General features: G+C 38.7%; 2 protein-coding genes across 4 annotated transcripts; both read right to left on the bottom strand.

The window, feature by feature from the left end:
* Positions 1-551: 551 nt before the first annotated feature.
* Positions 552-9328, bottom strand: LOC126692054 (polyadenylation and cleavage factor homolog 4). Of its 3 annotated transcripts, XM_050387474.1 has the most exons (8): positions 8419-9328; positions 6052-6153; positions 5459-5719; positions 4591-4716; positions 4023-4508; positions 2994-3702; positions 1558-2894; positions 552-1019 (listed from the first exon to the last, which is right to left on the bottom strand). In XM_050387474.1, the coding sequence occupies exons 1-8, from the start codon at positions 8842-8844 to the stop codon at positions 1005-1007; spliced, it is 3462 nt and encodes a 1153-aa protein (XP_050243431.1). In that variant the 5' UTR covers positions 8845-9328; the 3' UTR covers positions 552-1004. The 3 variants fall into 3 exon arrangements, with proteins under 3 accessions (XP_050243431.1, XP_050243429.1, XP_050243430.1); XM_050387472.1 differs by having other exon boundaries at positions 1558-3702; XM_050387473.1 differs by having other exon boundaries at positions 1558-3609.
* Positions 9329-14839: 5511 nt separating this feature from the next.
* On the bottom strand, positions 14840-15466 carry LOC126690977 (uncharacterized). Its single transcript, XM_050386067.1, has one exon. It carries the CDS (start codon positions 15464-15466, stop codon positions 14840-14842), a length of 627 nt encoding a protein of 208 aa, XP_050242024.1.
* Positions 15467-16065: the final 599 nt, after the last annotated feature.

Here is a 16065-nt window from a genome sequence, read left to right as displayed (position 1 = left end):
CCCAGACCAACCTTTTATCCAAACTCAGTACCCTGTGGTTATGTGTATGTCTAAAGAATCAGGGCCATTTTTTAACACAACACTAGGCCGTATCGGGCACCCAGTGAAGCGACCTTAGTCAGTTAAACCAAACCATTCTGAAGATAATCAAGGAGTCAAATTAAAAATCCTAAATATATACCAGTAACTTGAGTATTTGGCAGGGGCAATTCCATAACCACAACAAAACCTTGAATAAACTTCAAAGGAGGATCATGCACACTTAGAATTGACATCTATAAGAAAACAACTCCACACGCATGAATTTGTGGTAATGAATTATATAGAGTTGACCTAAGCACCCAAAGAGGGAAATGCAAAGACTATCCAAGAGATAACAAAGTAAGAGCAATCCAACACCAACATAGCGTTTTTTTTTTTTTTTTTTTTTTTAAGGAGGCCAATAAAGAATTATTCTTAAAATTGGGGAAGTAAAATAACATTATCCATTACTGTCCGAGAAATAATGTAATTCAACAAACAATGCTCAAAACCACACCTTGAAACAAGAGTACAAAAATAGGCAACTTCATTACTATTTTAATGATACAGAGGCCATCTGCCAGCGTTGAAATTCATGGACATGGATTGAAATTCGATACTAGTGTTGCTATCAGAAGCTGGTATTAAGTGAAAAGCCACCCGGTGCTTGAACAAAATCAGAAATAGAAAAATAGAGGAACACATCAACCACATTAGTGAAGAAAGCTGAGGTGCAATGCATTATCAGCCAATTATATGTATTTTTTTCAAACTATAAATTAAATGGAAAAACAAAAAAGAGAAAAAGAAATGAGAGCAGGAACAAGAATTCAACAGCTCTCAGTACCATTTTGAGGCACAACAAAATTATCATGCAAGGACCATGCATGTTTAAGCTATGTATAATACACCTGGATTTCCACTGTCAGCTTCTACTGATAGAATCTCTGCTATAAGACGGCCTCTAACTCGTTTCGAAGTGTTTATACACCCTTTTCCTGTCAAAATATAATAAGTTCCATCAGCCATACATCATAAATAAGCTATTCCATTTCTAATGAAGCAAGTTCTTTTTTCTTTTTTTATAAGCCATGAGAGGTCATGTAAAAAGCTCAAAATGCAGTCATGGCATTTTGACCATTTTAAAACATATAGAGGATCAGGCCCACCATTTGCACTGATCTCAGGTGCAAGATCAACACATCTAGTCTGTTACATCCTTCTGCCAATTAGAGACATTTTTAATACAGTTAAGTAACATACAGTCTGGTGAGTCTGGAACCCACAGGCCACAACCTCACTCCCCACCACCTTGCTCATACAAGGGCTTATGCAATTTGAACAAGAGCTCATTGGCACCAAATAGGGGGAGGGGGGGGGGGGGGGGGGGGGCGTGGAATTTATAGAAAAGTCTCCCAAAATTTGTAAAAAGAGGAAACAATGGTGGGTCTGATCCTTCACAATGTCAAGAGACATCTAGGATGCTATACTTGATGGCATCCTTTCGGTCCATCCTAAATAAACATCAAGCCTTACCATTTTGATACTACTAGCCAGTTCCAGGTCATGAATTGAACTTTCTGATATACAGTTTGCATGCACAATGGGGCCTTTAACAGCACTCTCATTTGAAGTTCCAATCTCACCCTCCCTAGATGACATAGTCATGTACACTGCAGCTTTGAACATCCATTCCTCTCTTTCTTGGCTGTAAAAATCTTCAAAAACCTCCCCACACAAAACACACGCACATTGACTTTCATCTGCAAGAACCATCGGCTCATCCATGACCGTTGTCTTACTAGACTCATCTACAGAACCAGCAGACTCATTGCCAGGTGGAAGTCCTGCCTTCCCAGCAACCCAGCCACTTGAGTTTGTATACCATCTCCTTGATGGGCCAATCAAACCATTTGCCTCAGATATTTTCAACGCATGCCAATCCAAGTGTCTATCAAGACATTGTTGAAGCTTAAGTCGAAGACCACAAACACTGCACCGATGAGGAAGGCCATCATATAGTCCACTGATCACAGATGGATGGAATTCTCGGATTACATCTGACTTAAACTCAAAACCTATGAGATTTTCGATTTCCATTGTGGTGGATTGAGGCAAGGCAACAGAGCTTTTATTGGCAGGTTCTGAAAATGATACCTCATCCCTGGTAGTTGAAGCAGGGATGGCTGAGGAATCAGGTAATGAAGAAACCGACACACAGCTAGTGGTAGTACTGAGATTTTCGATTTCCATTGTGGTGGGTTGAGGCAAGGCAACAGAGCTTTTATTGGCAGGTTCTGAAAATGATACCTCATCCCTGGTAGTTGAAGCAGGGATGGCCAAGGAATCAGGTACTGAAGAAACCGACACAGAGCTAGTGGTAGTACTGTCTGGGCTCTTGTTTTGTGATTGATTAGGCATCTGAGTTGGGACCAGAGTTTGTGAATCGGTCTTAGATGCTGATATCAAACCCTTCGCAACTAATGAGCTCAAAAGGTTTGAAATTGGAATTGGATCATTATTCACAGCACTTGAGGTTTGTGCAGATGCACTATCAACAAGAGATGAAGGTGGTGGACCAGGTGGCAGAGGTGGTTGTCCTACCTTTCTTTGAGATACATCTGCAGGAGCTGGTAACTTTTTATGGGAAGAACCTAATGAAATAGCTGACACAACACCGGGCCCTGAGGATGTAAACTGGGTTGGCGGAGGTCCATTTGGAAGGGGAGGCTGAACACCTGACTGTGATGTCATTTGCCCCTTGTCCTGGGCACTCAGATTAGGTAGGCTACCAGTAATTGAATTGTTAGACAAAATTCCAGTCTTCAAAACAGCAGCCAACAAATTAGCTCTGCTTGATTGACCTGAAGATTCTGCAGCAAGAGTATTTGAATGATCTGATTCAGAATTTTCCATTGTTGAGGGAGTTCCAAAATCAGATACTGGAGGCAGGAATGGCTTTCGAATCTCACCAGGAGGTTCAGACAGTGTGGAGTCTGCTTGTTGTCGATCATGATGCCTTGATTGAAAAGAAGTTACTGAAGGTTGTAAGCCTCGGGGCTGTAACCTTTGCAATTGTCCTGGCTGAACATTTGGAGACTGGAAAGGTGAGGAGTCCTGAGTATATTTGTTGCGAGGCCCCATATTCACCCGCCCAAGAAGTTGAGAAGCTTTTAAATCAGGCCGAGGCAGGGACTGAGTCTGTGGATGATCCTGCTCAGTCAAATTTAGCGAATGATGATGCAAAGGGTTCACTGTTAACGAAGGCGATGGAGGATGCTGGTGCATGGGTGAATGTGCAGATGGTGATGCTACTCCCAGAGATTGAAACTGTTGCTGCCCTACAGATCCACTGGAACCCGACACAGCATTTGTAAGGACCGCAAGGCCTGAGGCTCCAATATGTGATGACCCTATCTGCTGTCGACCTCCCATCCTTGATAGTGAAGAAGGAACGCTTGTTGACACTCCACTGACAGTAGCAGCATAGCCTTCTGATTGGCTGGAATTACGGGTCAGCCCATCAATGGAGTGTGATTGCAATGGAAATGATGATGACGATCGGTGACCAAATGAGGTTAACTCCTTCTGTTCATTGTATAACAAATCAATGGAAGCTTCACTAACCTTTGATGCAACATCATCAAAACTATGTGGTTTCCGAAGGTCATACTCAAATGCCTGCATGTGACCAATGAAATCAGTCATACCGATCCCAAATGGTCCAGAGTTGCAGCGTTGTAAAGAACTCTGTGTGTGTGTGTGTGTGTGTGTGCGTGTATCTATATATTAATACAAACAGATCTTTATTTCTTCTGATAACCAGACAAGGACTTGTCTGAGCTGTAATTGGTGAAGTGATAGGGCTTTTATGCAAGTTTCCATATTCTTTTTACTTTTCTTACCTTTTTTTTTTGTTGGCCTTACAAAACATTTCTCAAATCAAAGCAATAATAGAATCAAAACTCATTTTCAGGGTGGTCCCATTCTTGCTAACTTACCAATTTTTCTGAATCATCAGGGGTCCAACGATTTTTCCTCAAGTCATTAGGATCTTTCCTTGAGTCATTAGAGATAGTGGGTGCACCATGATCTGGCAATCTGGAGTTCACATCATCCCACATAAATTCCTCTTCCTCAGAATTTTTCCAGCTACTAGAAATAGCACTGCTGCTTCTATTTGTAATACTCTGTGTTGGCTTTAGCTGAAGATCAGCATATGCAGATTTGGATGCTCGGTAATTCGGAAGCCCATGTTTGATATTGAAACCATTCTTTTGGCTAGATATTGTCTCCACAACACTGCTTGCAGCTCCATACCAAGGTTTGTCGTGTCCTTGCTCAGCAATTCTCCCACCAGTTCTTCCAGTTGCTGAGCCCAAAGTCCTTGAAAGATCAGAACTATATTCGTAGTCTCCATATGCAGCACTAACATTCTTCTCATGAAGAGGTCCACTTAGTGCATCTCTATTAGGACGCTGAACATTCTGCAAAATTTATGACATCATGAAATCACAAATGACAAAACTTATAGCACATTAAAATATAAAATATAAAAAATTTACATACAGGTACTCTAACAGAAGGATCCATCCATGGGCGTCCTGCACTCATAGTGGCTGTTCTGTCTAGCCTTTCTGCATCCTCAGGTGAGTTTGCTACACCCCCACTCAAGTCATTAGGCATTCCTTTAGCCTTCATCACACAAAACAGGAAAAGTAATTACTAGATCCATCCCCTCAAGTTAATTAGTGAATAACAGTAACAAAGGAGAAGGAAAATGAGAGTATAGAGAGCAGGAGAATTGATTTGGTAGGTGCCCTCATGAAGCATTTTAGGATGAGCATAAGCAAGTGAAGTCACAAACCATGCTATAAAATCTCTCATCCTTAATCATATCTTATGTTATGTTATTATATTGTTAAAAATGAAGGTATTTCTACAAAAATGACTAGCTTTCGTACTTTTGCGTACGTGACGTAGTTCTTTCAATAATATCATTACTTATAAAAAGAAAAATCACTTGACATTTAAATTTACAGATATGTCAATCACAGGACAAAGGCTTTTGTGGAGTATCATGAATAAGTCTGTCACGAGTCCCTGACTGAAAGGAAATCATTATGATGTAAACTCCAGCATTACCGAAAAAGCAATAGATGCATGCCAAAGATCCAAACAAATCTCATCAAAGTGCAAGAGGGCTACTTGTTTGCAAAAAAACAGAAATGCAACCTTACATGTCAGATGCAGAAGGCCATATTCAAATTTAACATAGGATATGGCCTTACAAAGTCTAATCAATGCATGCATAGGATAACCTTCCACGCAACGATAGAACATAAAGTTACAGCAATGAAATACATGCATTGGAAAAGCAAGACAGAATTATGATGGTTAACTCCAAAGTCTAAACTTAAAACATGACTCCACATACCCTGCTGGACTGCTGAAGGCGCTGCCTTTCTAAATACTTAGGATTTACATGAATGCTATGTGGTGGGCGCTGAGACTGCGAATCAGGCTTGGATGTTGTGGTAGCTGCTGAAGATGAACCGTTGATCACGGGAGTGAAGCCAAGTTCTTTCTCAATCATCTGAAGTGCCTGAAGAGGGAAGACACCTTTCCAAGTTCCAAAAAGATGTCGCATACTTGAGTGTACAGGAGGGTCTACTTGCCTATATGCCTTGCAGAAAACCTAGAAGTGCAGAAAGAATTGGAAATTACCAAGTAATATATAATAAAAAAAAGCAAGTATAAAATCTTGCATCTTAAAGACAAAGAACTATTTTTTATTTGATGAAAGGCACAATCGAATTATTGGATGATCGCTTGAAAAGAGAAACGAAAGGGAAGTTAAAATCTCATTCTCTGAAAATATGTTATTGACATTTATAAAATCCAATATTGAAACTCATAACATAGCATGGTCAAGCTTGAGAAACGCCTATGCTTTATACATAATACACACGCAGCATTCCTTTTGATAAGCATAACACCTAAATAGAAAGGCTACAAACAGAATAATACCTCGGGCAGTCTGGCAGCGAAGTATTTTATGTAATCCCTCCCAATATTCTTTACAATACTGTCTAAAAGATAGAGCGATGGCAGCTTTTGATCACTAGGAACCTGCAAGTTTTAATTTAGATTAGTTACAATATACAAGACAAATTCCTTGAAACAATTAAGTGGCTACAATAACATAGTGCCTAATTCCCTCTCCACCCCCCCCCCCCCCCCCCCCACACACAAAAGAAAATAAGAAAAGTAAAAGGAAGAAAAGAGACTTGAAACATCTAGCTATCTGAATCCATTAAAGCCAAGGGAAAGCTAGATCAACAACGAACACACAGCAGGTAACATCACATCTCCCTAAACCCACTGTTCATTGAAACCATTGGTGCAGCTACAATGATAGTTAACTCATGTAAATATTAATTAAACAAACATAGAAGTAAAGAAGTTCAACAATAAGGAAACCTATAAGAGCAATTAGAAGAAACAACCAAACCCTTTTAACTTTCACCAAGAATCAGGATCGCAAATGGAAATCCTTAGCAGATACCAATTTAAGTATGAATATTTCCTGAAAAAAAATCTTGTAAATTCCCAACTATAGTCTCCCCATGCTGATTTAGCATGTCAACAATGAATAATTCATATCACTACCGCTGAAAATTTTCAGTTCCACTAACTTCATCTGATATATATTTTTGCTTTCCCCGTATCTCTGTACCTTACAAAGACTAAGTAATCCCATTCTAATCTCCCTATCACAAAGAAACAAGTAAAGTTTCTACCTGCTCCTTTATGTAATAGTAAGAAGTACCCATACATCTTGTCCTCTGCCACAACCACATAACGTAGCAACTGAAGCAGATCCTCAACAGCAGACCTAGAAATCTGTACTTGAGCATATAATCTATGCTGCACCATGGGTTTGGGGGGGGGGGGGGGGGGGGGGGGGAGTGGTTGTGTGCTTGAAAAAAGTTACATTTAAGGACTTTGTAGGATGTTGGCCTTACTGGACTAATTGACCAAGTATAAACTCTGAATATGAGAACCTTTAAGCAATAGATTTATTTCACAGAATGTTGGCCTAGGCATCATAATGGAACACAGTACGTCTTACGCTTGATCATGACTCCCCAAATAGATTCAATATATTGCCTCAATCTTTTGAATAATCAGAATATGAATGAAAATATGCAACACCCACCAATCCAAGTACATCTTCATCAGATTAATGATAATCTCTTCTACTTTTTTTTTTTTTACAACACTATCTTTATTTACCTTAACAAGATTACTGCTCATAACAGAAGTAATGCTAGCCAAAGATAATTCAACCTGTTCCACATTAAATCTCTTGCAGGGTACATAACATCATAATTCAAAAGAGACACTAAACCTTTCACACATATAGTTCCCATAATCAGGACAAGGAACACAAATGACAAAGAAGAAGAGCAACAACTAGAAAGTGACAAAAATGTCTCTGGCAGCTGTAATGGTTCTATGCTTGTCAAGCAATGCTGTAATATTTTTGGTAAAAGCAATCATAAAATAAACAAGACAGCATTATTCCACGCAAAACTCTCAAGGATGGAATAAATTGCTGGCCAAACCTTATACAACTTATATTCAACAATAACCATGTTCTCGTAGAATGTTGGCCTTCTTTGCTTAGCATCTTATTTAAGAAGTTCCTGAAAACTGCTCACCATCCACTCTACTCTCGTGCAGCTTATCAGATGCTACACACGTGGCCTTTAACTTTAAGAGTTGGCAGACACAACCAAAACATCATAAAATGGAACGCATCGCAACTGCTTGAATTGGAGAAAAAATTGTACCCCAAAGAAAATTACACGAGATACAACTTACAATCCCACATCGCACGTTAATTGCAAACAAAAAGCCTCGAATGAAACAATACATCATTCTCATCCCATTCACTACTCATCACCGATAAATACAAGCTTTACGGATACCCATCCAAACACATTTTAAAAAATAAATAAATGAACAAAAAGGGTTCAGGCTAGATTAAGTTGATTTTGGGGTCAAAACCACAACTTTGTGAGCGCGTAAACATTCAAGAACAACACACACTGCAATTTACTTATAAAAAATAAAAAAACCATAAGCATTCCATTAAACCCATCTTACAGTTACAATACTAAATATCACTATCATCTTCATTTCACTAAACCACATCGAAAAATAACACACATCACAACACTTTAGTACTCTATAACTATATTTACTATAAAGTTTTTTTTTTTTTTTTTTTCTCTTTCTTTTTCTTTTCCTTGTTATATCCAAAGATTTCTTACAATTCAATTCAAACAACAATTGGCGCCATAACCAAAAGGAAAATTCGGAGTTCACCTCGAGAATGTTGTTGCAGACAGTGGCGGCGACGGCCTTCGCGGCGTGGAGATTCTCGCCGGCGATTATAGTCAAGTTGGTAATTATCGGTTTCGAATTGAAAGTGAGCTCGGCGAGCGCGGTCTTGTACTGACTCACCAGCTCCTGATGCTGCTGCGACTGCGTCTGTGGCTGTGTCTGTGACTGTGACGGTAGCTGTGGCTGATAACCCCCTCCGCCTCGGCTCGAATCATTGTTCTCCGAATCCCTATCGCCCAATCGGTACCTCGACAGCACCACCGGATTCGCCGCCACCGGCCTCTGCTGCTGCGGCGGAAAAGCCCGGCCGTTCGGGTTCGGATTCTGGAACTCTTCGGCCAATCGGGGTTTCTTCAACCCTGGCTCTCTCGATCTATCGAAGGATCTACGCGAGCTCTCCATCTCCATTACCGTATAACCAAAAAATTAAAAAATCCCAAAAACCCTAACCCTAGCTAAATCCACTATTTATTTAATTACATAATCATAATCCAAAAAAAATTAAAACATCATTAATAATGAAGAACATCCAAACATTTTGATTTTATACCAACAAGGCGGTCATGTATGTATGACTACGAAAATTTCAAATTAATAAAAAAAAAAAATTAAAAGATTCTAGACCTAAATTGTACAGGATTTAAGGGAATACAAAAAATTGTGACCGTGAGGAATATGAGGGAAACTGAGGTATGAAGGAATTGAATGGGGATTGGATTGGACTGGAGTATGTGAGGTTAAAAGGGTGATTGGGGAATTGGGTGAGGGTTTGATTGAGAATTAGTAACGGTTATAAAGAACGAAGTGTGTGAGAGCGAGCGAGAAAGAGAGAGATATTACATTAATAGATAGTGAAGCTCCGTTGGGACAGCTCTATTTAAGTTTCAGGAATCGACTAAACAAGGGCTTTCCATTTTTATATTCGGTATGGTTTTTCCTCTCTTTTTTTTTTAATTTTATTTTATATATACATAAAATGAGGTTGATGCTGGTGAATTTTTTTGTTTTAAAATGGTAAAGTGCATGCTACTCCCCTAAAATAAAATATGAGGTTGTTTAAATTTTATAATCTAAAATTTAGGATTTATATTTTGTCTCTGAAGTTATATTTCATTTGTCACATCAACTTTTCATGCGAATTTAATTTTTTCAATAAAATAATGTCAAGTCATTTTTATCATGCTACGTTATTTTTAATTATTTAAAAAAAAAATTGATACGATAATATTTCAAATCTATAAAGCATGCTCTATGATAATTGGTCATTATTATCAAGTTAATGCACCAATTAATTTTTTGTTTAGGCGGGGATTGTACACTATTCTACTCCTTGTTCATGAGATGTTTTTGAAAACCCATGGACCAATAGTTTGGTAGATGAAACTTGAGACTTCCTGATTTATGGCTTGTTTTTCAAATCCATTGAACGGGGGTGTACATATGTTACGTCAGGTTGAGAACTTCCTAACTTAACCCAATCCATCACATATGTAAAAACTAACTTGACCCACTTCACATGGATTGAGTTGGGTTGGTATGTTGTGCATACGTATTTTATGTCTTGTAAAAGAATTGAATCTTCATTAGTTATCTAAACTTTTTTTTTTCAACAAATTAGTACAATTCATATAATATGCTTAAAATTTTAAAGTCATCAAAACTAATTCTCGAAAATAGCAAAATAAAGTTATATTCCCAACCCAACCTAGCCTATCATATGTATAGAAACTGACTTGACCAAACCCACATGGATCAAGTTGGGTCAATAGATTGTGCATAAATGTTTTATGTCTTATAAAAAAAGTGGGTTTTCGTTAGTTATCTAAACACTTTTTTCAATATATATTATTATGATTCATATAATATGCTTAAAAGTTTGAAAGTCATCAAAACTGAATCTCGAAATAGCAAAATTAATCAAATTAAAAAATATATAAATAACAGTAATAAAAAAAAAAATTGATATAGATAGTAGGTCAGGTTGGTTCAAATGGATTTAAAAAAACTATCAATGTGAACCAATTCAAAACTCAAAACAAAATTCAAACACAACCTACAAAAATAAATCTGAATCCTTGGCATTGATTTGAGTTGAGTTGAGTCGATTTTGTTGGGTTGGTTGGTTTGATGCACACTCCTACTTGAGCTCATCACCTTAGATGTCTCATAAGCAACACACTGGTGTATCATGTATGTCATATGTGGCGCATCAACCATTGGATGTCTATGACCGTCAAACGATGGTATAGAGAGAGTACTGTGGACAAATAATATTAATAAGTGGGCTGTTAAGGTTATATACCTATATAATACGTGGGCCAGCTTACCTTTAAACCTTTCGGCTAATAAGAGTGCTAAGCTTGAGAAGAAGATTCTTGATGGGTTTTGGTTACATAAGGATAAGGATGTGGATACGAGGATTTGTTTGATTGGAATATCTCATAATTAGGATTCAGGAGACCTAAGTAAGCAATTGAACCAAAGTTAGCAAAATTTTCAGTTTAAGCAAACAAATTAAGCATAACATTCCAAACCGTAAACTCCCTACTTTCTACCAGTTTGCTTATTTCCCTATATTTTCTAAACCCAACACCCCCCTCGAGAAATTATTAGGTCTACTAGAAAGATTGCAGACATAGTCCTTTCTAACCTCCAAACCAAGAAAATGTTGTTATTTATGCAAATGTGACAGTACTTGGCAATTTTTTATTTTTTATTTCTTGTGCTAATCAGGAAACTCACTTACATATTTACATAAATGACATCGTCTTATTGGTTGGGAGAACCACATCAACATTCCTCCTAGTGGACCTAATAATTTCTTCCCCCACTCCTCCACAACAAATAAAATAGTAATAATAATTAATTAATTAATTAAAGAAATTTTGAGCAACCAAACAGAATACAACACCGTAAGAAGCTCAAAACTCTCAATACTTGTATGACTCTCTCTCTCTCTCTCTCTCTCTCTCTGGTAAAAAGGAAATCACAATTAACTAAACTGAAACAAAGAATTTAGGACAAAGTCTGGGGTAATACAACCCATTAACATCAGAAAGAAGAGCAAATTCTAGGTCCATAGGCGGATTATGGAATAGCTCAAACTCTTGAGCTTGGTTAGTGATCATCCTAGCTAGGGTGTCCACACATCTATTAGCTTCCTAGTAATAGTGGTTGATGCGAATCTGATGGAATTGAGCAATCAAGTGCCTGCAGTCATCTACAAGTGGGGAGTTTGCTTCGCTTGAGTTATAAATCCTTGCAAGAATATCAACAACAGCCTTGGCATCTAACTCGACTTCAACCAATAATAAGTTCTTTTGTAGACACACATTCAGACCATCTCTTAAAGCCCAAATCTCAGCTATGAAGCTTGACGATTTCCCGATTTTTCTAGTAAATTCGATCACCCAATTGCCATCCTCATCCCGGACTAAACCCCCACACCCAGTGATCCCGGGGTTCCCTAGAGCAGAGCCGTCAATGTTGAGCTTCACCCACACACTAGTAGGGTTTTCCCACTTAATGAATTTGGTGGTCATTCTAGGAGCATTTCTAAGAGACAGAGTATAGTGAAAAAACTCCGAGGATTTGCTCAATATTTCAAGGACCAGACTATGATGGGCTGATTTATTTTGAAACACCAACAAGTTCCTTTTTAACCAAATAGACCAAATGGTGAACAGGAAAATAAACTTCCAGGGGGGTTGATTAGGAGAGTAGGGATAATTAAACATACCGGTATCTGCCAGCCAGTCCTCCAAGTCACTAACAAAGAATCTATCACCAAGCTTATCTCTCCCTAGCTGAAACCAAATAGCTTTAATTACCTAGCAATCCCTTAAAAGCATGCATAATTGTTTTTGGCTATTAGAGACAAAGAGGGCAAGTGATATCCAAACAGATTCCTCTAGAAGCTAAGCAAGCTTTTACTCCTAAGCTCTTGTGATAGCACTTCCAAAGAAAAACTTGAATCTGAGGAAGGATATTAAGCTTCCATATCCACTGCCCTTTAAAAGCCTAGGTGTTCTCATTACCTGAGGCTATCCTATAAGCGCTTTTAAGATCAAAATTGCCGTTGTAGGATCCGGCCCATGCTAATGTGTCTTGGCTTCTTGCCGCAATAGTATACGGAGTTGTTTGTATTCCACCTACAATATCTTGGGGCAATTGAATCGAAATACTTGACCAATTCCAACCTTCTGCTGAAATGGCTTCTTTAACTTTCCTGTTAGACTCCTCCAACGAAAAAGGCCATGAATTAGCTTTCTTAAAGGGCCTAAGCTTGTCCACTTATCAAACCAGAAGTTTAGGTTATTATCCCTCCCAATGTTCCAGATAATACCTTTTTGAAAGGTGTCATTCCCTTTTTTCATAGCTGACCAAACCCGAGAACAAGGGAGCTTATCACCATTTCTAGACCTCAATCTTTGAGGCGAGCAATATTTCATCCTTAATACAGTAGCCCACAGAGCACTAGCCTTAGTATGGAAACGCCAATTAAGCTTAGCTACTAAAGCTATGTTTCTCCCTTTAGCTAACTGAAGCCCAAACCTCCTTCTTTTTTTGGCCTTGTCACTTATCCCATCCTACCCAATGTATCTTTTTATCAGAATCCAAGGAACCCCAAAGGAAGTTCCTATTAACTCTGTCCATGCTGTCAAGAACTTTGCCAGGGAGATACGCATATTGCACAGTATATGATGGGATCGTTGACGAAGAAGACTGTATCAGCATTGTTCTCCCAACCATAGATAGAAGATTTGCCTTTCAACCTGACAATTTTTGTTTCACACGGTCCACCACAAAATTAAAATCTCGATTGGAAGATCCCAGGTGTTTAATGGGAATTCCAAGATATTTTCCAATGGTGGAAGTGGACTAGAAGCCAAGAATGTTACTGAAAGTCTCTTTAAGATCACTGTCTACATTAAGAGAGAAATAGACCCAAGACTTAACTTCACTCACCGTTTGACTCGATTTGCTACAAAAAGCATCCAACACACCTTTGATTGTGGAGCAATTAATCTGATCAACTTTGGCAAAAAGCACTAAATCATCAGCAAACATTAAATGTGAGAAAGCTAGTCCACTTTTGGAAGATCTCACTGACTTCCACAGGTTTTCACTACATTTCTCCTCAATGAGCTATCCTAAATAATCCATGCAAATGATGAAGAGGTAAGGCAAGAGCAGATCACCTTGCCTGATTCTTCTGGAAGGGTACAATGGTTGAAGGCACCCTCCATTGAAAAAGATGGAAGTAGACACTGACGACACACAGCTCATGATAAGATCAACCAAACTACACGGGGTGTTAATTCTAATAAGAATTTCCCCTATATAACTCCACTCTAACTTATCGTAGGCCTTCTCAAGATCAATCTTTATTGCCATGTATCCCTCTTTACCCTTGGAGCAATTAATAGTGTGACTAATTTCCTAAGCTATAATGGCATTATCAATGCCTCACCTTCCTAGAACAAATGTTGTTTGCAGCGGACTAAATACTGAACTTAGGAAGGGTCTCAGCCTTGCCACAATGATCTTTGTAACAATTTTATACACTATATTACATAAACTTATCGATCTAAAGTTGCTGAGAGTCTCAGGACCTTGGATCTTAGGAATAAGCGCTATATGGGTCCTATTCAGGTAATCAAGTACTTTTCTTTCAGGGAAACTTTTTTTCACTTCTTTGATAACTGACTCACCTACAATCAACCAAAAGCGCTGGTAAAATCCTGCATGGAGGCCATCCGGACTTAGTGCCTTATAAGCTTTCATGGACCAAATGCCATCTTTGATCTCTTCTACAGTTACTTTGTGATCCATAATATCTCGAACAGTATCAAAGAACCTGGCCTGCCAACGACAACTAAAGGAAGGAACCCTAAGAGAGACTTCTTGAGATGAGGTGTAAATCTCACTAAATCCTCTTTTCACAAACTCCAATAACCTACTGCTCCTCATTTAACCAATCACCCACTGAGTTTTTAATGGTTGTGATCTTATTGCGCTTCCTTCTAACAAGGGTAGACATGTGGAAAAAAGGCGTGTTGCGATCACCTTGGATCGACCAATTAACTCGAGATTTAAGTGCCCACAACTCCCCTTCCTAGCTGAGAACATTATCAAGTACTAATAGAAGATTTTTTTTTTTCTCCAAATCCATAAGAGATGCCAATGGAATAATGGCCATAGCTCTTTGGATGCCATTGAGCCTAGCCATTAACCTCTTTTTCTTATCAAACACATTACCAAAATGGGATTTGTTCCAAACCTTCGCATCCCTGGTGAATCTCCTAATGGCCTCAGATAACTTAGTGGTATGACTCCAGGCACCCGAAACAACCCGAGGAAAGGTAACATAAAAAAGCCAAAAAGTTTGGAACTTAAAAGGTCACTCTAAATAGAGTGAGTCTTTGGCACTAGATTCAAGAAGTACTGGGCAATGATCTGAATGGCACCGAGTGAGATGTGTGACTCTAGCTTCCAGAAACAGATTCCACCACTCCGAATTAACGAAGACCCTATCTATGCGCTCTTGAGTGAGATCACTGATGCCTCTTTTGTTCGTCCAAGTAAACCTTGGTCCTGAAAACGCCAGATCAACCATGTTGCATTTGTCTAGGAACTCCTTGAACAACAAGGATTTATTAATACTTATAGCCCTCCCTCCAAACTTATTCTCATTAATAAGAGGTTCATTAAAACCTCCAGCCAACACCCAAGGCAAATTATTAAGCTCAGAAACTGTAGCAAGGTTCTTCCACAAAATGCACATTTCCTCAAATCTAAGACTAGCATACACAGTAGAAAAAAGCCAATTCAGATCAAAAGGTCTAACCTTAACCAGCACATGAATTTCCTTCTCTGTCTTTGCAAGCAGGGACACCTCCACAATATCCAAATTCCACAATAACCACAATCCTCCAAAAAGGCCTCTGGTCTCTGTGCAAATGGCTTCATCAAAAGGGAGCCTCCCTATAATTTCTTTAGCTTTGTCACCACCAACCTTGGTCTCCATTATTACTATAATAGCTGGGTGATGGATATTTACAAGATCACGAACATGACTCTAAAAATTGGGCTTCAGAGTGCCCCTAATATTCCAGATGATGATATTCATTGCTAAATACAGGAAAGGAGATGCACCAACCTCACTAAGAGGTACAACTGCCCCCATCTCCATCAACCTCCATATGAATTGCTTCGTTTTGATCCTTGACCTCAAGATCATACCCGGTCCCACAACCCCTACCTTCTGCCTGCTTAAATTCTTCCATAGGCTATAATTCCCCTTTGTTTGATCCCCCAACTAGGTTCTGAATACCTTGGACTTGCTTATCAATACTACCTTTAGCCGGACTGATTTGCTTCTCCAAATCCTTATGGCAATCTAAGGAAATAGGGCAATTTGAGGAACACCCATTCCTACTTTCCTTTTCCACTTTATTAGGTACATCACCTTTGGTGGCAACCTTCATCTCAGGTTACACTGAGCATGAAAATCAGAATTTAGGATTGAAGGAAGTTTTATGATCAGTGGTTTGTAAAAAAGAAATCTGGGATTTAGTCTAAAAAGGCTGGTGCTTCCCATCCTTAGAATGTTCTCGACTAGATTAG

This window comes from Quercus robur, chromosome 7 (assembly GCF_932294415.1).
Source record: "Quercus robur chromosome 7, dhQueRobu3.1, whole genome shotgun sequence".
NCBI classification, from domain to species: Eukaryota; Viridiplantae; Streptophyta; class Magnoliopsida; order Fagales; family Fagaceae; genus Quercus; species Quercus robur.
This window is presented reverse-complemented; position numbering and strand designations above follow the sequence as displayed.